At 36.1% G+C, this 25,884-nt stretch overlaps 1 protein-coding gene across 8 annotated transcripts in view; it reads right to left on the bottom strand.

Moving 5' to 3' along the window:
* NUBPL (nucleotide binding protein like) overlaps positions 1-25,884 on the bottom strand; it is a 626,527-nt gene that overhangs the window by 466,322 nt on the left and 134,321 nt on the right. For 5 of the 8 annotated variants that reach the window (XM_037834758.1, XM_037834760.1, XM_037834761.1 and 2 more), the window contains exons 1-3: positions 7,256-7,402; positions 6,531-6,678; positions 1,969-2,003 (exon numbers count right to left, since the gene is read on the bottom strand). In XM_037834758.1, coding sequence (XP_037690686.1) covers positions 1,969-2,003; positions 6,531-6,678; positions 7,256-7,363 — 291 coding nt within the window. In that variant the 5' untranslated portion in view covers positions 7,364-7,402. Of the gene's footprint in view, positions 1-1,968; positions 2,004-6,530; positions 6,679-7,255; positions 7,403-18,070; positions 18,174-20,850; positions 20,878-25,884 lie in introns of those variants that run through there. The other 3 variants (XM_037834762.1, XM_037834763.1, XM_037834765.1) reach the window with 3 other exon arrangements.

The following is a 25,884-nucleotide window of genomic DNA, read 5'->3' as shown; positions in this document are numbered from 1 at the left end:
CCCAGTAGTTCCCTGGAACTTTGGGTATCTGTTTGACACCTGAGACTTAGGGTTCTGCAGCTCTGAAAGTTAGTATTACTCCATATAGCAACTGTTAAAGATGCTGAAAAAGAAATCAGATCTCTAAAATTAGAGATATGAATAAAGCTGATATTGTTAGGACTAAGGTAAATCAGAAACAGAGTAGAGGATGCTATTGTTTGTATTTTAAAACTTCAACTTTTTTGTGAGACCAAAGAAAGATGTTTATTTTGTCCAAAATTCAAATTTTCTGTAGCACACTATCTGATTTAACCTGTCTAGTCAGTTTGTTTAAACAACTTAATTACATGGAACCTAGAATAAGAAATGAGATCCTGTTATTCTGTACAGGTTATTGCAATACCCCAACACATTCCAGAATATATGGAGCAGAAAATAAAGAAGTATTTGCAAGGTCCCTTGAGGGACTGGAGAAAAAATGTGGAACTATTAAACTTCCCCACCTGGGGGATTCCTGATATTCTCTCAAACACTAGGGACTCCCAGTTTAATAAGCCAAGCCCTTGATCTTGAGGCTTGTCTTGATGAAACTTATTTCTGTAACGGAGAACCTAAGCCTACTAATAATTATGCCTAAGAATCACCCCCAGAGAACCTCTCCTGTTGCTCAGAAGCGGCCTCTCTCTAAGACAAACATTACAAATAAACTCACTGCCCTTCCCCCTATGTGAGACACGAATCCCAGGGGTGTAAGTCTCCCTGGCAATGTGGGACATGATTCCCAGGGATGAGCCTGGCCTTGGCATCATGGGATCAAAAGTGTCTTCTTGACCAAAAAGGGGAAAAGAAATGAAACAAAATTAAGTTTCGGTGGCTAAGAGATTTCAAATAGAGTGGAGAGGTCATTCTGGAGATTACTCTTATGCAAGCTTCAGCCAAATATTGCAAATTGCCACTGTATGCCAAACCCTAACCAACACTATTCCTAAAAACTCTAAACAATTCCCTGAGCTCCATATAAGAGTCTCTGAAAGTTTTACCCATTAATTTTTTTTTTTTTTCAGAAACTTAAAGTCTCCAGATGGCTCCTATACCAGATAAGCCCTGAAATCCAGAGGTGCCTGTCTCTCCAAGAATTTCAACCAGTTTCACTCCTCTACCCCTTAATGTCAACATGCCAGATACACCTCCATAGAAATCATCCAATCAGAGTCATCACCCACAGTTGGGGTGGGGCACATCTCCATGGAAACAGTCAAAGAATTACAATCTAATTAACACTGATAGGTCTGCCCACACAAGATCACATCAAAGATAATGGCGTTTGGGGGGACATAACACATTCAAACTGGCACACTGCCATTTTGCAAAACAACAGAAATGGATTGGCTTTTTATAAAGGGGGTTTATTTGGCTACAAAGTTACAGTCTTAAGGCCATAAAGTGTCTAAAGTAAGGCATCAACAACAGGGTATCTTCACTGGAGAAAGGCCATTGGCATCCGGAAAACCTCTGTTAGCTCGGAAGGCACGTGGCTGACATCTGCTTGATCCTAGGCTGCTTTTCAAAAAAATGGTGTTCTCCAAAACGTCTATGTCAGCTTCCAACAGCTGTCTTCAAAATATCTGTCTCAGTTACAGCTTCTCTGAAGTCCTTCTACTTCTGAGCTTTTATAGGACTACAGTAAACTAATTAAGGCCCACACTGAATGGGCAGGGCCATGGCTCCATGGAAATTATCTAATCAGAGTCATCACCCACAGATGGATGGGTCACATCTCCATGGAAACAACCTAATCCAAACGTTCCAACTTAATCAACACTAATAGGTCTGCCCCACAAGATTTCATCAAAAAATATGGCTTTTTCTGGAGGACATAATATATACAAACTGGTACACGGGGTAACTGAAAAAACATCAATATGTTCTTTATCGTTGCCTAAAAAGCATTTTAATAAATTAACATTTCTATTAAGAAACACTTACCGAATCGTTTGCTGCTAGTGCAAGTGCAAGGTTCACTGTAAGAAACAAAAATATAATTAAATTTAGTAACTTTTCTATTAAAATTCATTTTGCCTTTTAATACATTCAATGTAATAACCAAAGCAAAGAAAATATTAATATCTCTCTCTTACTTGTAAAGAAGAAGTGCAGGAAAAGAATACAGAAAGTAAAAATAATTTTTAAAAATATTCCAACATAAGCAATAGATCACTACACCAAATTAACCTCTTAAATAATCCATTTATAATTTATTACAATTTTGTTTAAATAATCAGCTTAGTTAAAAAACCTATCTTAATGGATTATATAGTTTCAATTATTTTTAAAGATATTTTGTAGAAAAATAATCTATGTCTGCCTTTTAATAAATACAAATGTTTATGGTCCTATTGCTTTTTAAAAATAAGTGCTTGTTGGAACTTTGAATAGGAAGTGAGATACAGTAGGTTAGTATAGGCTGGAGTGAAATAGTGACACATCCCAGAGTAATTTGGGCAGATAATGAAAAATATATTTACAGCCTCCCCCCATCCCAGCCCCGAGGATCTGGGGGAAGGTGCGGAAGTGTTGGACTTCCTCACCTGGACTGGTGTTGATGTTGTCACAAACATTGGGACTGGTGGTTTGATGTGCTGAGCCCTTGATCATGGGACTTGCCCTTATGAAGCTCGTTACTGCAAAGGAGAGGCTAAACTTGCATATAATTGTGCCTAAGAGTCTACCCCTGAGTACCTCTTTGTTGCTTAGATGTGGCCCTCTCTCTCTCTAACTGAGCCACCTTGACAGGTGAACTTGCTGCCCTACCCCCTACGTGAGACCCGACTCCCAGGGGTATAAATCTCCCTGGCAACGCAGAATATGACTCCCGGGGATGAATTGGACCCGGCATCATGGGACTGAGAGTATCTTCTTGACCAAAAGGGGGATGCAAAATGAGACGAAATAGTTTCAGTGGCTGAGAGATTTCAAATGGAGTCGAGAGGTCATTCTGGTGGACATTCTTATGCACTATATAGATAACACCTCTTAGGTTTTAATGTATTGGAATAGCTAGAAGTAAATACCTGAAACTACCAAACTTCAACCCAGCAGTCTGGACTCCTGAAGACAATTATATAATAATGTAGATTCTAAGGGGTGACAGTGTGATTGTGAAGACCTTGTGGATCACACCCCCTTTATCTAGTGTATGGATGAGTAGAAAAATGGGGATAAAAACTAAAGGACAAATGGGGTGGGATGGGGGGGATGGTTTGGGTGTTCTTTTTTTCACTTTTATTTTTTATTCTTGTTCTGGTTCCTTCTGATGTAAGGAAAATGTTCAGAGATAGATTGTGGTGATGAATGTGTAACTATGTGATCATACTGTGGACAGTTGATTGTATACCGTGGATGACTGTATGGTGTGTGAATGTATTTCAATAAAACTGAATATAAAAAAAAATAGTAAAAAAATAAGTGCTTGTATTGAAGGAGTTACAAGTGTCTAATGTACAAACATCCCTGTGTGCAAAAGGGGTCTAATGAACTGTGCACACAGAGGAGGGAGGAGGGTAAAACCTGTTCCCAAAACTGCCCTTGCCAGTGAATCCCAAAGACATACAGAAGGAAAGCAGGAGTCTTCAAATCACTATTACCTTTCTAACTTTATTTAGCCCAGCTACATAGGAAAAGAAAGAGAGGTCAGAAAGTAATGCATTTCCTATAATGATCAATAGACCCTCATGCTATAGATCACATTTCCTTATAGAAAAATGTTATAAATGATGCCCATGCTGTTTCCTTTAAAGTAGTTAAGATCATAGGCTTTCAAGGCAGGTCTGATTCAAATCCCAGCTCTACCACCTTCTATTGTGTCACCTTGAGCACATTATTTAACTCCTAAATCTATTTCCTCTATAATGGGGACAATTCCTACTTCATAACTGATGTCAGGATTAAATGAAGTAATACATGTAAAGTACTTCGCCTAGGGTATGGCACTTGATAAATTAGTTTTTGTAAATTATAAAATAATTCTGAATTTCAGGTACATGATAGTTAAACATAATCCAACATTTAGACAGAAACTTTCAGAGTTTTCATTTTAAATTAGGGACCTCTTGCATTCACACAATAGAATCACAGACCATGTTTGTATTAATCAAATTTCATCATTCTAATCCAAAATATCTGGACCATACTTATTCATATAGGAGGTATTTCGAGAAAGTTTTGGATAGGAATTAATAAATATCAGTCCAACAGAGTTAAATAGAAATAACCTATTTCCTAGGCTTATGTTTGCTGATAGAGCCGTTATAAAAATATATATAACCCAGCTGTATGGAAGAGACAGCACAATGTTAAGATGAAGAAAGCATGGAAGAGATATTCACTGAAGCACCTATTGTGTGTCTTACACTATACTTTCTCATATATTTTCTTATTTAATTGCTTTTACAATCCATGACAACAGATGGTCTCCCAGCTAAAATACATAAATAAACAAACTGAAAACTGGAAAAACAGCATCAAACTATTTTAAACGAGTGCTAGTTTACAGACCCAAAAATTACACAACACAAAACCCAAAGAATTTATGGATCTGACCATGAAAACACCTTGCAACTTGACACAGTCTGAGTAATTATGCAGAATATAAAAGGATTGAGACCACTGAAACAGGTAAATGGACTCCAAATTCTCAAATTTTGGGAAGAGGTAGATTCCAGAACCAAAGATGAAGAGCTTCTAAATTTTAAAAACAAAATATATCAAACAGATATGACATGGGCCCTTAAAAAACAAAGCAAAAATGTGTAGGATAAAGCATGAATTCATTAAGAAGAGACTACTAAACAATTTTTAATAATAATATAGTATCTTATAACTAGCAGATTAGCGGTCTATCACAAATACAGTGTTTGGTAAATCTTAGTTTTTCAAAACATTTTACACTCTTCCTAAATTCACTTCAGGTCAAAATGAGGAGAAAAAATGGAGTTAATGTAACACTTTGTAGTTGGATTTGTAACTGGCTAAACAACTATAAAACTGCTATACCCACCCAGAAAGTACTGAATATGTTCTCAATGTCAACATACAGGAAAATCTTTGATGACATTCACAGAATTCTATACCTGGCTCTTTTTATTTTAAAATAGCATTGACTTGAATGAAATTATCGAGTTTTATGGTAAACACACATGTCCCAACTTTAGGTTAATAATCTGGAAAAAAACAAGAATCAAAATTTAAAAGATCTTAAGCTAGAACTAAGCCAAAATTAACAAAATTATATATAAAGATAATCATTAAGCTTAGGGTTAAAAGGAATCAACTGCAAAAAAATAGGTTGGGCATGAACTTTAATTAATACTACAATTATTAAAATGTGCTATTGTCAACTGTGGCAAATGTTCCACACCAATGCAAGGTGCTGGTGGTAGGGGGTATGTGGGAATCCCGTATTTTATGCATGATTGTTCTGTAAACCAACAACTCCTCTAATAAAGAAAAAATAAATAGGTTAGGTAAGATATGATTTAGCAGCTATTCCTACTGAAATGACTGGAAATTCAATATGAAGAAGCAATAAGACAAGTGCTTTTTACAACCAATAGTTATCAAAATTACTGGATTTTTCTTTGTCGCACAAAAAATTATGACTTTATAACATAAGTTACCTCTGGTGAGTAGGATTGGGAGAAGGGAAGTTCCCCCCCTTTACTTTATTACAGTAAAACAATTTTTTTTTTAGAAATAAAAGATTTCTTCTGAAAATGTTTTGGGATATCTGGTTATTAGTCTTTGATGGTAATACTTCTATTTCTGATGTCACTTCTTTTATGGGTTCTGAAAGCAGCATTTCAATCATAATGCAATCTTCAATCAATAAAAAGAGCCATTAAAAAATTCTCTGCTCACAGTATATTCATATAAAAGATACAAAGATCAGATATTTTAAATAGCTAAAACAATATTATACCTTTTCAACAATTTTAAATATTAGATCTATGTCGACCAGAACTAGTAAAAATTATGTTTAAGTAAAAAGATGTCACAATAATGAAAACAATCTCATTACAACTACATAGCTCTATGTATGTTGATAAAGATTGAGAAAAGAACATCAAAGAACAAATATAATTTAGTATGAAAGTTACTAGATTATTTAAAATAAAAATAACAGCAACCTATTAGTGAGCATTACCATCTAAGAGACTCTGGGCTAAATGGTTAGATATTTTAATTTGCACAACCACCCAATTAAAGAGGTTATCATCATCCCCATTTTACCGTTAAATAAATAAAGAAGCTCTGATGGGCAACCTGATCACCTTTTCCTCAGTTAAGGAGTCAAACACCTAGTTATGTACCCAGTTTTGTCTAACTCCAAAATCTAAGTTTCTAACCACTACCAACTCCTCATACTGGGGAAGCAGGTATTAGGAAATTCACAAATACTGAACTTTTTAAAAAGTAACTTATTTTAATAGTGTGCACTTGACAATTGGCATAAATTCTTAATTAGGATCAGAATTAATATCTTGTAATACCTGCTGTAGTAGACTTTCCAACTCCACCCTTTCCAGAAGCCACAACTATAACTTGTTTAACACCTTCTATCGGTTTTTGCTTTGGAAGTCCTCGAGACATCATTTGTGTTCTTCTTTGTTTTAGCGTCTCACTTTCAGCTCCAGATAACTTCAAAAACAAAAAAATCAAACGTTTAAATAAGACATCTGTATTATCATGCTGAAAAGTAAAAAGAAATTGGAATTTGAGATTAAGAGGACTTTCTTTTCTAATCTAACTTTTCTCATCTCCACCACTTCGGCCTTGAGTGCTATTTACCTATCGCTACTGATCACAATTGTAAAGATACACTGCTTAAACTGAAATTTATCCTCTAAGATATGCTGATATTAAAAAAATTAAAAGTAAATAAGTTGCGTCTTTAGAAAATTAAACCCTCCCCGTTTTCCTTGACTTTTTCTTATTTGATAAATAACCCAAAATCAAGAAAGCAACGTGCAATGCACACTTCCATGTTGAACCATCTGTTTCTTGTCCCGTCACTCCTCAACCTGGCTCTACTGGGGGCCTGCCTGAAAAACGGGGAACGTCTGGACAACTGAACTAGCCAGTGCGGGGCTAAATGAGCAATTACCCACGAGGACCTGGGGCGAGTCCTTCGCAGGGGACAGCGCCAGGGCACCTGCGACCCCGTGCTCCAGCACCTCTGTCCCGCCCGCCTCCCCCGGCCTTCAGCACCACGGACCTGACGCCGACAAACCAATGCTTGGCTTCCCCCAAGTAGGGCAGTGGCCCCGCCACCACCCCGGAGCATCACCCCACTAAGCAGCAGTATGCGCTGCCACGACCCCATGGTGTGGAACGCTGCTCAGACTGCCCGCGGGGAAACCTTCGCGTCTGGCGCGGGATGATGACGTCACGTGGCAACAGTCGGCTTCCGCCCCCTAACAACCGGCCTTCTTTAGATTTCTTCAGTCCAAGAACCCAACTTGCTGTCGTGGTCTCGTTTGTAGCTGGTGCCAAATATTTTACCAAATGTTTGCGAAGCGTTTTCACATATATTATCTCATTTGGTTCTTACAGAAATCTTAGTCTAAATAGGCAGGTGACTCTTAATGGTAACTTTTTAGTAGTAAGAAAACTGAATTTGCATGACTCCCAGGGATGTAACTCTCCCTGGCAATATGGGACATGACTCCCGGGGATAAGCCTGGATCCGGCATCATGGGATTGAGAAAACGTTCCTGACAAAAAGGGAGAAGAGAAATTAAAATAGTTTCAATGGCTGAGAGATCTCAAATGGAGTTAAGAAGTCATTCTGGAGGTTTTTCTTGTGCATTATGTAGATACCCCTTTTCAGTTTTTAGTATACTAGAATAGCTAGAAGGAAATGCCTGAAACTATCGAACTGCAATCCAGTATCCTTGATTCTTGAAGACAATCATATAATTACATAGCTTATACAGTGTGACTGTGTGAATGTGAAAATCTTGTGGCTCACACTCCCTTTATCCAGTGTATGGACAGATGAATAGAAAAAAAGGACTACAAAAAGTAAATGAATAATAGAGGGGAAAAAGTATGAGATGTTTGGGGTGTTCTTTTTTACTTTTATTTTTATTTTTATTTTATTCTTTGGATTAATGAAAATGTTCAAAAAATTGTGGTGATGAATGCACAACTATGTGATGATACTGTGAACGATTGTACACTTTGGGTGATTGTATGGTATGTGAATATATCTCAAAATTGCATTAAAAAAGAAAGAAAGAAAGAAAACCGAGTTTAAAGAGACTTGACCCATGTTAACGGAAGTAGGATATGGTGGAATTTGAAAATGACTGCAGGTTTTCTTGCTGCATGGAACATGGTCACTGCGGCTGTTAAGGATTTTATATTTTTATTTTTTTCCTGCGTGGCCTACAATAATACACTGCTTTGTGTTGTTATTCACTGCTTGTGATCCTAACAATTCCCTGAGAGTCGGGTGTTTTACAAGTCTTAAAAAAGTTTAGCTAAATCAAAAAGCTTGTGTAATGAAGGAAGTTTTGATCAAAAAGGAGTTAGAGAGACAGAGCTTGAGGGAAAAGGTGGAATTCATCCAGGTGGAAGGAGTGAAGTATCTCTACAGCCAAAGTGGATAGGAGAGTGAAGGAAATTGCTTTAAGAAATAAAGCTCATAACTTGGTACAGGAACTGAGACCCTGCCAAAGGATCATTTGGAGGGTGAAGAAATTTGTCCTCGCATATTCTCCATAATACCTTCTTGGGCTATTTTAATTTCTTTCATTTGCTTCTTTTTATCTGTAGTTTGTTATGTTCTCATTTGATCTTTAATTTGCTTATCTTTAATATAGGGATAATATACCAACCTCACAAAATTATTGTAAGGATTAAATGGGATATTACCAGCAAAGTATCTGTCATTTAGTAAACTCTGAAAAAACAGTCAATTCCTTCCTTTTTCTCCCCATTCCTACCCTTACTGCTTGCATTCCACTCTCTTTATCTTACACTAGGTTTGATATGTTTAGCTTATAGTTTTATATCACTTTCTTAATACTTTAATTTTGTGATATGATTTCTCAGCTAATTTTGCCAATGTAAAATTTTTTTTCTACTCCACATTTATAAATTGTGAGCCTAAAGCATAGGGATAAAGGGTACAGTGGTCAGAATAGTCCATTCACTAAATAAGAAATGCTGAATATCTCTTTTTTCTCCAGGTAACTGCAAGTTCCTCCAGACTTCTATTGAAGATTCATTCATTTAGCAGATATTTATTGAGCAACTCCTATGTGCCAAGCACTACAGTAATCTCAGAGTATTCAACATTGAATGGAATATAATCCCTCCATTTAATGATTTTACAATCCAATGCAAGAGATGGAATAACTTCAAGAAATAATTACAGTAGGGTGTGATACATGTAGGAGAAAAGCACTGAGTGCTACAAAAGTACAGTTAATGGAGTGCATCCAATACAGTCAGGGAAAACTTCTGGATAGGGTAACAACTAAGCTGAATACTGAGTGTGGGTAATATGTATGAGTCAACCAGAAGAACAGCTGGAGAATTTTGCTGTGGTAAAAAATGGACTGTTAGAAGAACTGCAGATAAACACGTGACTTGAGAATAATGTGTGGTTCAGGGCTGGAAAAAATGATGTTGGTAAGTAAAGGCCAAATCATAGAAGGCTTTATAAGTTACATGAAAATATTAAGACTTGATCCTGAGAGAACTTGTGATGGTTAATTTCAACTGTCAACTTGGCTAGGTTATGATGTCCAGCAAGCACTGGCCTGATTGTTACTGTGAGAATATTTCATGGATTTAAATCATTAGTCATTAATCTCTGGCTGATTATATCTACAATCAACAAAGGAAATTGCTTTCAACAATGAGAGAAGTCTCCTCATCCAATCAGTTGGAGGGCTTAAAGGAGAATTTCTATCTCTAAGTCAGTCAGCCAGCATCTCCTGGGGAATTCATCATTGCCTTCAAGAGATTCCAACTTGCAGCCTGCACTATGGAATTTGGAGTTGCAAATCTCCACAGTTGCATAAGCCAATTTCTATAATAAATCTCTTAATATTTGCCTATATATTGGTTGGTTGTTTCTCGTTTCTCTGAAGAATCCTGACTAATACAGAGTTATAGAAGGGAATTAAATGGGAAAGTGACATGATCAGATTACTGGTAAAAAAAAAAAAAATGAATTGGGGATGGCAAGAGCAGAGGCAGGGAAATAGGAGGTTACGACAGTAATCCAAGAGAGATGCTAAAAGCTTGACTTATCTCTAAATTTCTCTTATCTAGAAAATAGATAATACCTACATTTAGGGTTGCTGGGAGGTTGAGTTGAATTTAAGATAAGGCATATAGAATGCTTGTCATATAGTACACATATACCCATGACCCCTTCTCAAAAAGAGTATTCTCCATTAACTCCTAAGAATTGGTAAGTCACTTGGCCCTATTCCCATGGTTACCAATTGAATTAAAGGTTGACACATAACCAGAATTGGACTAGTCAGTTTCCTTCTCCAGAGGAGTAAGAAAAATAAGAGATATTAGTCAATCTTAGTGTGCATTTGAACTAATAAGGCTGAAGTGACCATTTTCTGCTATGTGCACAAAGCAGCATAAAAAGCCCAATACCAAGAGAGAAGAATAAAGCAGATCATAAGAGATCATGTGTCCAGAAAGGAGAACAGTTGCACTGGTTTTTAACAAATTTCCTTTTCCTGGTTCTAGCCCACAGTGTGATTCAGCTACACTTCCTATCCTTGCATTCCATAGGTACACTTATACCCATCCAATAAATTATCTTTATGCCTCAGCCGAATTTATGTGGGTTTCTTATATTTGTAAGTATGGCAAGATGTATTTTGTCATATTTATCAAGGATTTCCCTCTATAATTCTTTATACCTCATTATAGTCTTTCACCATTTGGAGAGTTAAACTATGTGACATCATTTGCTGTATTCATTTGCTCTTTTCTCATGTAAGAGAAAAGAGACTGTTTCCTAGCTTTTGAATTTTGAAGCTCAGGACCGGACCTTTTAGGAGAATGGGTAGGGCTCTGACAAACACAATATATTTGGAGAAATACATGATGATGTAAGAACAAGCTTTCTTATTCATATTGCATTTAGCTGCAAGTTACAGAAAATCCAACCATTTTCATAAACAAATGGAAGCATATTAGCCTCAGATATTAAGTCCAGAGATAGATCCTAAAGATTTGATACAGTGGAACCACAGTGTCATCAATGTGCCAAATTCAATCTTTTTGTTCCTTCATCTTGTTAGTCACCTCACAGTTATAAAACGGCTCCTGTACCTTCAGGCATCAAGGCCACATTCCATGTAGGAAGGGAGAGTAATGACAAAGGTCATTACTTCAGCTAGTGAGCTTTTACCTTTTTTTATTGGCAAAAGGAAGTCACACACACACCACAGGGGCTTAGAAGCAGGTCACAAGACCATACCTAGAAGCAAAAGAAGCTGAGAAATCAAGCATTTAGATGTCTCTAGCCTATAAAATGGAGGAAATCAATGGAGAAGGTGAATGGGAATCAGTATGATGTGAGCCGACTTACAGTATCTGTCCTAGAGAAACTACATAAAAGTTCCTGAGATTATGGAGGATGTGGAGAATTAGAAGAAAAGTGAGAATTATGGAGGATGTAGAGAATTAGAAGAAAAGCGAGAACTTAGATATTCCTAGGTTCTTATACCAGACATTGGTAGTAGATAACCCAATAGTCATTCTCAACCTCCTGTTTCCTTGCCACCTTCAACTGTAGAGGTAGAAATTCATATACTCACTTTCCCAGTCACTCATGTTAGTTTTAGACATAGTCCTGGGCATATGTGACATAGTTCTGGGCAATGTGATACAAGGAAACTTTGTGGGGCCATCCTATAAAGCTTTAGCTTTTCTGATAGAGTGGAACATAGTTGTACCAGTTTGTATATATTATGTCTATTGTTGATGCCTTACCTTGGACACTTAATGGCCTTAAGACTGTAACTTTGTAACCAAATAACTTTGTAACCCTTTATAAAAGCCAATCCATTTCTGGTGTTTTGCAAAACAGCAGCATTAGCAAACCGGAACAATAGTTGTGTTATTCCTTCTTCCTACCTTGACCATAGATGTGATACATGGAGGTGGAAGTCATCTTGTGATGGAGTTGACAGGATAAGGATAACAGACTGCAAGGATCGCAGGAAGACAGATACTTGGTGGTATAGTTAAGCTATGGTACCAAGTCTTGGCCTGCATCTTCAGCCCTCTTGTTGTATCAGTTAATTAATTGCTTGCCACAGTTAGTTAGGATATGTATTTCTTAAAGCTAAAACAATTTCTACCTGTTATAGCTCCTGAGAAGGAACCCTATATCTCTCCCCTGCTCACCCAAGATTAAGCCTCACTGGGGAGAGGGAATAACAGAGCCCCAAATAAGTTTGGGGAATGTGAAAAAAACAGAATCAATGTCCCTATTCCCAGCTACAACTCAGGGCAGTGGCAGTACCACAGAATAAAAGTGCTTGGATGGTATGTTTGGGCAGACATATCTGAATCAGCCTCACAGGGTTTTCTCTACCACTGCAGGAGCCACAGGTGTGGCTGAGAGAAAGCTAATGCTAAAAACGCCCTGAGGTCACAAATGAGGGAAGACTTGGCAATAATCTGCACGTTTGAGTATGTGTTATTTCCACGGATGCTGATATGGATAAAGACATGGAGAATCAAATCCATACCCTCCACCTCACCATGTGGACACCTGAACATTACATAGGGTCCCATTGTAAAACCTATATTAAACGAGATTATGTTTCCAAGACTCTGTCAGAAGGTTATAAATAAAAACTGATCAAAACAAAGAGGGTTCTTTTGAATGTCTCCCGAGCTATATCTAGAATAATATCCAGTATTGTTTTCCACAAAGGAAACAATCGTACATGCAGATTATTCCCACTTCACCAAAAAAAAAGAAAAAAAAAAAAGACCTTTCTTAGATGACCAGGGACTATCTGAAAGTTCAGCTTCCCACACACACACAGATGTAGAGCCTGCTGATTTTCTGTCCATGAGCCTCAGACTGTGGTACTTTGGATATGTGTACCCCAGAAAAACATGTTCTTAAACGTACTCCATTCCTTTGGGCGTGAATTCTTATAAATAGGACCTTTTCATGAGGTTACTTCAGTTAAGGTGTGGCCCAGCTAAATCAGAATGGGTCTTAATCCTATGACAAAGACCTTATAGAGAAGGTCACACAGAGAGAGAGAAAGCCACAGACGAAGCAGCTAGAAGCTGAAAATCAACAAACCTGGAAGAGAAGAGAGAAGCCAGGAAAGGCAACCTTGTGTATTGCCATGTGACAGAAAAGCCAAGGACCATAGATCACTAGCAGCCAGCCTGGAAACACCACAGTCTTCTGGAAGAAGACATTGCCTTGAAAACATCTTGATTTGGACTTCTCCTGGCCTCAAACCTGTGAGAAATTCCTATTATTAAAGCCAAAGCATCCATCACATGGTATTTGCTTTAGCAACAAGGAAACTAAAACTGACTGCCTCAATGTCAGATGAGGACATGTTCTTTGCTCCTTTGCTCAACTCACTAAGGAAAAATAGGGTATCACAGACAGTTTCCTGTCTCTGTTGAATATACTGAATAAAACTCAAAACTGGTGCCAGTTCCTTCAGTTTAAGATTATTATGCCCAACTGAACCTCTCATCCTAGGGACTCACCCAAATGAAAACCCCATCCCATCTAAAGAAACCACGTAAATGGCAACCCCATTAACTGTCAGTACTTTGCCCCATGGCATGATTTGTTTCCAAATCTTAGTGCTCATGACTCCAAACAAGAACTGTCTCTCACCTTAATCCAATTCTAATTTGCACATTAAAATGCAGAGTAGTTCTGCTTAGGTGACTAGCTTCCAAATGAGCCAGTCTGAAGAAAACCCAGTCTAAAAACTTTGTAGACTTTTCTATATCAAAAACTTTGCTGGCATTTCAGTATCTTATCTCACACAAACTAAAATCAGTGGAAGAAGCTCCCCATTCTTATAATAAAAATTTACATAAATCAAATGGTATGTATAGTCTTAGAATGGATAATCTTCTAAGAATATGCCTCCAAATGACTAAAAATCCACCTATGACAGGACAGGTATCTAAATGCCAATATCCAAACCTGGATAAATTACAGTGATTTGACATTTGAATTTCTGATTTATAAGACTGAACTGAATCCTTGGGCAAAGGTCACAAGCCTCCTTTCAAAGCTGAATATAGTGTCTATTTAACTTGGAAAGCTTCAAAGAAGATTCTATCCTAAAATAGAAACCATACAATCAGAATTTGAAAAAAGTATTTGTCGCCCAAAGCAAATACTTGCTGCAGACAGAGCTTCAGCATTCCCATGCCTTTGCTTTCTGTTTGTTTCTTTTGTTTTGTTATTAACTTTTTCTTTAGAAATACTTTCAAACTTACAAGACTTGCAAAAATAATACAAACCCCATACAGAGAACCTCAACACACCCAAACCCCATCCACAGATATGCAGATAAACCAATTTTAACATTTTGCCACCCTTGCTATATCAGTCTACATATGCTACATCATTCTATTTATCCATCATCTCCCTGTCTATCTGCCTGTCTATTTTCTGAACATTTGAGAGCAGGTTGTGCACAGGACTCTGCTTGAACACATAATACTTCCATGTACATCTCCTATGAACAAGAATATTCACTTATGTAACTACTTTAAGTGTCTTTATCAAGTTCAAGATATTTAACATTATATATAAATACTATATTCTATATTCCAATTTATTTGCATATCCCAATAATGTCCTTTTGAGCCTTTTCTCCTCTCCATTTTTAGATTCCAACTAGTATTGTATCATGATTTACATTTAATTATCATGTTCACTTTAGTCTCTCTATTTTTTAATTGTGTAAACATACAAAACATAAATCTCCCCATCCCAAGCCCTACTAAGTATATCATTCAATGGGATTAATCATATTCACAATGTTGCAGTACCCTCACCACCATCCATTACTAGAACATTCACTTTACCCCATATAGTGACAGTTAGGTTCTAACAGAGCTTTCTTTAAATACCAGGAGCTAACATAAAAAGAAGGAGGAGGAGGAGGAGGAAAGAAAGCACCTTTCCTAGTCTTTGCAGATCGACCTGTGTCAGTACTCTCCTTCAGAGTTTATCCATACAGTGAGATCACAGAATAGCTCTAAGCCAATGCACATGGGCTCCCTGGTCCTTTCTGCCCATGTATCTTGTCTTGGGCATGCACATTTGGCTCCAAGAATTTCCCCATTTCTTCCCTAAGAAACAGTGTCCTCATAGTCTGGGCATTGCACTGTATGTCCTACAGCCAGCAATCCCTTGTCCTAGGCAGCACAACTTGACTGCTGTCCCATAGCATTCTGTAGGAGAGCTCTGTGAGCTGCCTTCTACACATAGGGCAAGTTCTGATACAGCAAGTCTCTCAGGCCACCACCACACAGATTGGGGCAGACATTTGTGCTCTAGTATATGCATGAGGGTTACTCTGCTCTCTCCAGAACTGGGACCAGGGATTCACTCTGGGAGCATGGCTGATTCAGTGCTGGGCTGCAGAGGGTTGGGGGAGGGGCCAGTCACAGCATCACAAGATCCTCCCACTTTTATATAGTCTTTTTCTTGATTCAGTGCTTGCTGGGTTGGCAGTAACTCTTTTTTTTTTTTTTTTTTTTTTTTTTAGTTTTAAGAAAGATGTTTCTTCCAGTTCAAAGCTACTGTTGGGGGGGGATGGAGCCCTGAAACTTCTCACTCCAAGCCTGTGTTGCTTTTTTTTTTTATTTCATTTTCTCCAAGTACCAAGCTTGAATGCTTTCAGGCAAGTCCTTCCTACCATTCAATTCTCTCCTAGAGATTAGAGGACAAAAGATTCTACAAGACGTTGTTAAAACTTTACTTCATTATATATTCAGAAGAGTATTTTCATGTTTGTGCTTTGGAAGACATACCAAGGGCAATGACAAAGCAGAATTCCATAAAAATACCAAAGCTTCACTTCAGCTAATGGGAAGTTCTATTTTCTGCAGGGAAAAGGAGATAAGGTGGATTTTTGTCTGTTTTACACTGCACCAACTGTAAGAATGTCCTCTATAATAATATGGTCTGGATCATATTTTAGTCTACTTGGTGTTCTAGTAACAGACATTACTGATTCATTTATTAACCTTTTAGATTTAGACTTTATTAATCATACATATAGATGTTATATATCATATATCATAAATATAGCAAGCACAAAATTTCTTCTGGATTGAATATAATGGATTTATATAAGTGTGGCTTTCCTACCAAATCACTGTGATCAAAGTACATTCTATATTCTCATTTAGAGCAATAGAGCAGAGGTACCAAAAATTAAGGATTATAACATCAATTAATTCTAGGTTAGACTAGCAGACTGAAAACTGTGAAGTTTATCTTTGTGTTCTGCCTTTCACCTAACCCCATCACTTCTTGAAGCACTTCATTTCATACCAACCACCTTGCAGGCAGTATTTGGTTCCTTTTCCACACCATCTTCATCTGGGGCCTATCTACATTATTTGTTTGTTTTTATTTTGGGGTTTTTTGTGTGTGATTTACTATCTTCTTAGCTACATTATATGTTAAGAATATACCTTATCTCTTTATCTTATATGCCTTATACCTACCTTATCTCCTTTTCCCTGCAGAAAATAGAACTTCACATTAGTTGAAGTGAAGGTTTGGTATCTTTATGGAGTTCTGCTTTGTCATTGCCCTTGCTATGTCTTCTAAAGCACAAACATGAAAATTCTCTTCTGAATATATAATGAACCACCCATGATACACGTCAATGAGCCCACTCTCAACTCCTATTAAAGGCCATCCACTAACATAACAACAATCCAAACACTATTGAAACAGTAACTACTATAATCTCTCCAATTTTATGCTCTTCTAGTCTTTGCTAGTCTTCATAGCTGATAAAAATGTTTTATCATAGAAAATGTTCATTTGGGGCATAACTGTTCTAAGTAGTTTGAATATCTGGTGTTTTGACCTGTTAAGGAAAACAGTTATTTTAGTTACCTGATGAACTTTTGTCAATTACTCTAAGTCAAAGACATTATTACACTAATGCCACATTTAATATCTTTTGCAAATTTACAATCACGTGAAAAAATTGCTATTTTACTTAACCAAGGCTATTTTTGGAGGGGATATGCTGGCAATGTGTTGTTGAGAATGCCACTTTTAATAGATATTACCAGTATAAGCAGATAACACCATGTGATGATGAAATGCACTATTCAAATAATAAAAGTATATATCATTACACACATACACACACACACACATTAATGGATTGTATTCTTCTCCAACACTTTCCTGAAGTGCAATTCTTTACCACTTTCCCAAAATCTGATATGAGGCCTTCTCAGTTCATAGGTGATAGCACTGGAAAAAGAGCAGAATAGTTTGGCCTAATTAGGTTAGTGACATTATGTAGGTAAATAGAAATTCTATTAAGCCATTCCACCAATTCCTTATGGATTACAGAATTAATTGACTATGATTTGTTAATGGCATCAAAGTTGACCCGCTCTCTTTCTAGCTTATGCCATGTGTCAAATTAATCAGTTACTTTCCAACAGACTCTTAAGATGACCCCCAGTGATCCCACCTACTAGTATTCATGCCTTTGTGTAATCCCCTCCCCTTGAGTGTGGGTGGAACCTGTGACTTCCTTCTAACAAATAAAAAGTGGAAAAAGTGAAGAAATATCACTTCATAATTACATTACATATGATTGTAATTTCCCTTACTGGCTTTGATAAAGCAAGAAGCTGCTTGTTGTAACTGCCCCATGGAGATGCCCAGGTGGCAAGGAGCTGAGGAAGTCCTCGTCCAACAGCCCACAAGGAACTGAATCATACCAAGAACCCCATGAGCTAGGAGGTGAAATCCTTCCCAACTGACCTTTCAAATGTGATGCCAGCACTGGTTGACCCGTTGATTTCAGACTTGTGAGAGATCATGAAGGAGAGGACCTAAGTTGTGCCAGATTCCTGACCCACAGTAACTATAAGATAATAAATACGTGTTGTCTTTAGCCACTAAATTTATGGATGTTTGTTATGCAACAATTGATAACTAATACTCAGTAACCCAGAATTCAATAAGAATATGATCAAGGTATAACTTTTTGTAAAACTATTTTGTGAAAAAATAGGTATATTTTGTTAACAAATTAAATCCTTTGTGAGTTTTGAAACTTCATTGAGTTATTAAATACTATTAAAGTGCTAATAATTCATATATTTTTATAATATTAATCATCAAAACCCATACTATAATATTATAATATTAGATATTTGAGAATAAGGACATGGGGGCAGTGTATTGAAGAATCTATTTGTTTCACAAATCAAATTCTGTTTCTCTTAGTAACAACTGAACCCACACTAGTCACTTCTTAGTAAAAGAAAAATTAGACACTATTACAGTTCTCTTAATATTCTGCTCTTCCCTCAATTATCAAATAATCTTCTCTTCCATAGTTATGTAAGAATTGTAAGAAACAGTTCCACCCTGCAATAATGTAATTTAGGTAAAAATTCCAAGAAAGCAATATTTTGTACTTAATGCACAAATAAAAAGGATTACAGACAAGAATTTTCTGTTGACACTCTACAATAACATCTAACTGCACAACTGCAAATCAGCCTACTTGATAAAAAATAATTCAGTAGATAAAAAGCATTTAATTGATCCTACACATATCATATAGTTATCTCCACCCCAGGAAAAATACAATAATGCATATTAGAATCTTTGGAGACACCCAAATCAATACTGTAGAGAATTCTGCAGAATGTACCCCTAAAAATATCTTCAGAGAATTTCCATTGAACCACAATCTGTAAAGTTCTCAATGTTTACTGAATCTCATACTTGAAAGATTTCCAAAGCATTTTGCATAAAACTTCCCGTTCAGTTTTTACAACTGTCCATTGGGCAAGCAGGACAATTATTATTAGCTCCTTTGCTGGATAACAAAATGAGGAAGGGGAAAGGTTAGACAATTTGTTCCAGGGCAAATTGTTGAAAACAAATAAAAATTCAAGTCTTTTATTACCTAAAAAGGACTACTGTACGTTGTTAAGGAAACAAGACTCCATTTGGGCTAGCTACCATAGGAGAAAACCCCTGGGAAAATAACACCCCCTGTGCAGAAAGAAATCCAATTTCCTACTCCACTACTTAATTCAGTAGGCATTTCCACCTCTAAGCTTTTCATATAAACTTAGGTTTTATTAGCTTTAGTTAAAAGTAATTTATTTCAAGGTCTATAAACATATTTAACAATCTTCCCTTCAATTTCATTGAAATCACACTTTCATTTATAAGGTACTCAAATTGTCTTTAAAATATTGTTCATGTCCCAATTATGACAATTTATCACCCCTCTCCCCCTCCTAATCCCATTATTCCTTGAAATTCTTATCTGAAGGAAAACTTCTCAGATAATTACATCAAGCATTAGTCTTCACCTTTCTTACCAACTGTTAACATTTTATTTAACAGAGCACTAATTTAAGGTAAAATCTAATTGCTTTCACTTTATACATTTAAGTTAGCAAAGCTAGCCTGTATCAGGTCTCTTTTATATAACCTACATTCTATTACAGTTCAATCTTACCATAACATAAGCAAGTTTATTTAAAATGAGACAGCAATGCATAGTGGAAAGATCAGTGAAGTAGAGAGGTTGAAAAGTCTGGGATATTGGCAGAACTCTGCTACTAAGCAGCTGTATGATTTGACAAATCGTTTAACTCTCTAAAATATCTCTTCATATACAAATGAAGTGATTCAGCTAAATTATCTGTAGGTTTATATTAAATTAAAATAAGAACTGAGGAGAACAAAGTTGTATAACTTCACTTTTCTTAAAATAATTTTGAGGAAATCAAGGCAAAATGATTTAGAGATGCTGAAGACCAGAAAAAAGCACAAAGTTTATTGCCTTTCTTGAATAGGATACAACTCAAAGAGTTGTTTGGATTTTTCACATTTGCCATCATTAGTTCATCTTGAAAAGAGTTTATATTTTATCTTTTTGGACCCAGATTCTTTATTTCTCATGCTCCAGAGAGTCTACAACGCTAAACCCAGGTTCTGCCAAAGAAGCTGTTCTCCAAAGTCCCTTCTGAAAAACAATTCAAAATGGAAGAAATACATACTATTATAGGGTCTCCTCTAGCCTAGATCAAAGTAGATTGAACACATTCTTTTTCGTTGTTGTTGTAATGTCAAATATATCAACCTATATTGATGGCTATTACTAAAATTCTCAAGTTAAAAATATCATAATAAAAGTTTCATTCATTATATAAAGATATATAGATTCAACATAATCCTAGTCATAATCCCAGCTATTAACAAATTGATTCTAATACTTATATGGAAATGCAAAGGACCTTGAATATCCAAAACAATCTTGAAAAAGAACAAAATTGGAAGACTCACACTCTTGATTTTAAGACTTACTATAAAACTATGGTAATCAAAACTACGTGTAATGACGTGAGGCTCAACAAATAGATCAATGAAAGAGAACAGAGAGCTCATAAATAGATCCACACTCATTTAAAAGGTGTCAAAGCATCCAATGAGGAAAGGAAAGTCTTTACAACAATGGCACTTGAATAACTGGATATCCATGTGGAAAAAAGAAAATAAACCTTGATTCTTACCTGTCATCATCAAGGTGGATCATAGACCTAAGCATAAAAGACATGATTTGGAGGTAAGCAAAAGTTTCTTAGATAGGTCACAGATAGCAATAACCATTAAAAATAAAATTTAAAAATTAGACTTCATCAAAATTTAAAGCCTCTCATCAACAATACAATTAAGAAAATGAATAGACAAGCCACAGACTAGGAAAATCATTTACAAAACATGGGTCTAAAAAGGATAGATATCTAGAACTGCACTGTTCAATATAGTAGCCATTAGCCACATGTAGCTATTTAAATTTAAATTAGTTAAAATTAAGTAGAATTAAATATCTAGTTCCTAAGTTATACTAGGCATATTTCACAATAACCATATTTGATGACATAAATATAGAAAAGTTCCATCATCAGAGAAAGTTCTATTAGACAGCACTGATCTGGAATATATAAAGAAATATCACAACTCAATAATAAAAAGAGAAAGAATTCAATTGAAAAATGGACAAAAATTTTTGGAAAGACATTTCATAAAAGTTAAGATATACAAATGTCCAATAAGCACATGAAAAAGTGCTCAACACCATTAGTCAACAGAGAAATGCAAATTAAAACTACAATGATATACTACTATATTCCCACGACAATAGCTAAAATTTAAAGGATTGACAAAACCTAAAGTTCATAAGGTTGTGGAGCAACTGGAACTTTCATACTTTTTAGGTGGACATTTAAAAGGGAACAACCATTTTGGAAAATGGTCTGGCATTTTCTCATAAGACTAAGTATGCACTTACCCAGTGACCCAGTTATGGCTCTCCTAGGTATTTACACAAGAGAGATGAAAGCATATGACCCTACAAAGACTTGAATACAAATGTTCATAATAGCTTTATTTGTAATAGCCAAAAAACTGGAAACAGCCTGATGTTCTGCAATAGGAAAATGGATTTAAAAATTGTGGTGTATTCATAAATAAAAAGCAATGAAAAGGGACCAACAAAAAATGTATAATAATATCAATGAATCTCAAAAACATGGTAGTGAAAGAAGCTTAATACACACTGTATGATTCCATTTATATGAAATTCTAGAAAAGGCAAAACTATTCCATGGTGGAGGGAAAAATATTAGAACAATAATTGTCTCTGGAGGAGGTGAGTGCAGGAATTATCTGGAAAGGGGCATGAGGGAATTTTGAGGGGTAATGGTAATAATGTTCTGTGTCTTCATGGTAGTTTGGGTTACCCATATGTAGGTATTTGTCAAAATTCAGTGAGTATAGCTATTAATATTTGCATATTTAATTGCATGTAAATTTTACATTTTAAAAACTGTAAACAAATATTGAACTCTCGTTATTGATATGCATGCTGAAGTATTTAGGGAGAAGTATACCAATGTCTGCAATTTATTTTAAAAGCCATCAAAAATAAGCTGGATTAATAGATGACTACACAGATAGATAGATGGATAGATATGTGATAAAGCAAGTAAAGTAAAAAGCTAATGGTAGAATCTAGGTGTTATGAATAAATTTCATTGTAGAATTATTTCACCTTTGTTATATGTCTGACTTTTTCATAACAAAATGTCAGTGAGGATAAAGGTATCCCAGGCCTTCCAGAGACTGAATTCCAGTATTCAATCTCCAAAATAAAAATTGAGACAAAAATCATGACGTTAAAATCATGTTTTCTCTCACTCTTTTCCCTAGCCTCATCTTGCAGCTTCCGGAGCTATCCTTTTCTATTTCATATTAGACTATTCTACCCCTTCAGGGATTGTAAGAATTATCAAAAAGAAAACACTTGGGGTCATTGCAACTGCGATTTTTACTTAAAGCTCCTGTGCAAGGGAGTAGCAGACTTTGATTTACAGTTCCTGTATCTTGGTAATCCCACCTAAATCAAAATGGGAATGAGCTCTGACTGGTTGTACTATTTCCAAAAGTAAAGTTAAAACAAAAAGGCAGGGAGGAAAGAAAATGATTTAAAAGAATGTAGGTACAGAAATACTATTCTCCAATAAAACAAACCAGTATTCCTTGAAGAAAGAGCTGATTCTAGAACCAGGGCCGAAATATGTACGATGAGCCTGGAGCATGTTGTGGTACCAGTATGCAAGTAAGGAAGTGCTAAACACACCCACCCCCCCACCCCACCCCACCCCCACACACACACACACGATGGGGTATGTCAAAGTGACACAGGATCCAACAGAAAAAACTCCCAATGACCAAGGCTGAAATGATTTGAGAAACAAAATAAAGTAGTATTAGATTGTAACCTGAGGTATAAGATATGATTCCATACTGATGTAAACAATTATTGAATAAATAGATACATCGGGGAGAAGAGATCAATTTTCCTTGCTGAAGAAGTCCAAATAATTCATGTAGATACTTCTCCCTCAAGGAGGTAGGGCATAATTCTCCACTCCTTAAATATGAGCTGCACATAGTCACTTTTTTTTAAAAGGGTAAAGTATTGAAGGTGGGGGGGGTGGTGAGGTGGGGAGAAGGAAGAGTAATAAACGTAATTGAACACATTTTTATCTGCTCCCTCCCACATTCCACTAAAATGGAGAAATGAAATACACAAGTTATTGGCCCTCAAGGACAAAAAGAAGGGGAAAAAAAGATAACCAACAAGTGATCACAACGCCTTCTTACAAAATAAGAAGCAGATGAAGCAGGAGCAAATGACACAGTAGGAGAGAGGCACTATTCCTAAGTGCCTAAAGAGAAACTTATTTTTCTGTCAGAGCCAAAGAAGGCCTAGGAACTTGTGGCACCAGGTAGTGTGTAAGTGTGTAAGGCAAGAGTTAGTTACGGGGTGAAAATAGGAATTGGTTGCAAGTCTCTACAGAAGCTGTAGATCCCTAGGTTTACTAACTCACAACTCATGTGATTAGATCATCACTCTATCTTTCACTATTCACCCTTGCAGGACCTGGGAGCTATATTCTCAGCAGACAATAAACAATCGAGTTTCAGGAGTCAGGAAGACCAGGCACAGTGAAGGGTGAGGGTCAGGCCTATGACTGGAAAAAAAGGAAAGTGCTGAAGCTGGCTTGTACCAGCTTTGAAAAACTAATCGTTAGATTTTCAGGAATTTTGCAAACCAATTGTTAAAAAACGAATATTTTTAAAAATTAAATTGCATAAGCTTACAATTAAATAAATTGTATCGAAATGGAGGTAATAAATATTCATAGCTTACCACTTTCTAATTATTCTTCTTTGGAGAAATTGAAAGACCTGAATGCAAAGATCTACAGATACTGCTACTTTGCATGTTGCCTAATCACTCTTCAAGGGAGCCCAACCACAACATAAAACTCCCAATCAACTTTTTAGGACCTTTTGAAAATATAAAAAAGACAACCTGTATCAACCAACAATTGAAGAAAGCCTCCAACCTAAAAGACAACAAACAGAAATAAGTGACTCAGAGCAAACAGAAGCAATGCAGGTAAAAGAAAACTTTCAAAACAATAATTAACAGCCTCAGTTTTAAAATGTTACATCCATGAAACAAAAGAAAATGTATTAAAAAAAAAAAAAACACTGTCAGAGAACAAAAGGTCTTGGAAATTAAGAATCTGACAACTGAAATGAGCAATTCAATAGAATGGTAGGAAACGAACATTGAAGAAATTTCCAAGAAAATTAGAGCAGTGAGCAAAGAGATGGGAAAAACAGAGTTGGGGAAAGGTAATAAAATTAGAGATTAAATCCAGAAGCTCCTGTTAATAAGAGTTCCAAAAAGAACAGAAAAAAATGAAAGGGGAAAACTTAGCAATGGACTATGCACCAGTTAGAAGTCATTGAGCTGTACTACAGAGAAAGAGCACATCAAAAATCAAACACAGTTTACATAGTTACTAGTATAAGTATAGTAATACTATTTCATCATTTGTAACAAAGGTACCACACTAATGCAAAATTTTAATAATAGGGAAAACTGGTGGAGCAGGGATGATATAAGAGAACTAGGTACTTTCTGCATGATTTTTCTGTAAACCTACAACTGTGCTACCGAAAAAAAAAGGGAGGGAAAAACAAAGCCAGCCACAATGGAAAAATCAAAAGATGAATACAGAAACACATCTTCTAAAAATTTCTTAAAGGCGCATACAAAGATTAGGGGATTAGAATGACACTGCAGTACTCAATAGAAACACAAGAAATTAGAAGATGATGAAGCAACATTTTCAAAATTTGGAGGGAAAAGCCATTTTCAACATAGTATTTTGGACCCAACTAAATTATCAAAGACTTTTTTCAGAAAATTAAGCCCTCAAAATGTTTATTTCCCTTCTTAGGAAGCTACTGTATTATATGCTTCAGCAAAGCAAAGGAGTAAACAAAGAAAAAAAAAATCATAGGATTCTAGAGATATTGATAGTAGGTCTATCCTAAATGTGATTGGAACAGAAAAATGGTAGGGTCTAGGAGGGAGGTTTTCAGGAAGAAATAGAATTTATAGAGTAAAGTGTATCCTGGGAAGAATTAGCAAAATTACATAGAAAACAAAGTAAACAGGAAAATGAGATAATAACTAAGTCCAGGAAAATAAACATCTATACCAGAAAAGAAATATACTTAGGGGACACTATGATATTTACAGTGTCATATGATTATAAACAAATATTGATTTAACAAAAACTTTTAATATTACTAAATTAGGAAGATTAAAGGAGATTTTATCTGTCAGTCAGATCCCAGCAAGTGGCACACAAATTAAGATAAATCAGAAGGGTTTTCTTACAAAGTTGTGGGTGGTGTGCAAGGGAATCACAGGGATAGTTAAGAATCCCCTAGAAACAGAGGAGGAAGGGATAGAGCACTTACCAAAGCCCCAAAGAAGAAGGTCATAAGGAGGCCACCTTGAAAGAAACAGTGATCTTTGGTTGAAGGATACTGGGAAAAGCTGAAATAATAAATATTTTAACCGTTTTTTTCTTCCCTCCCTCAGACCTCCTGCCTGTGCTCCCCATTGACCAAACCCAATAAGAAGCCAGAGGGCATGGAAGCCATTGATTTTG

Source organism: Choloepus didactylus, chromosome 4 (assembly GCF_015220235.1).
Source record: "Choloepus didactylus isolate mChoDid1 chromosome 4, mChoDid1.pri, whole genome shotgun sequence".
Classification (NCBI taxonomy): domain Eukaryota; kingdom Metazoa; phylum Chordata; class Mammalia; order Pilosa; family Megalonychidae; genus Choloepus; species Choloepus didactylus.
This window is presented reverse-complemented; position numbering and strand designations above follow the sequence as displayed.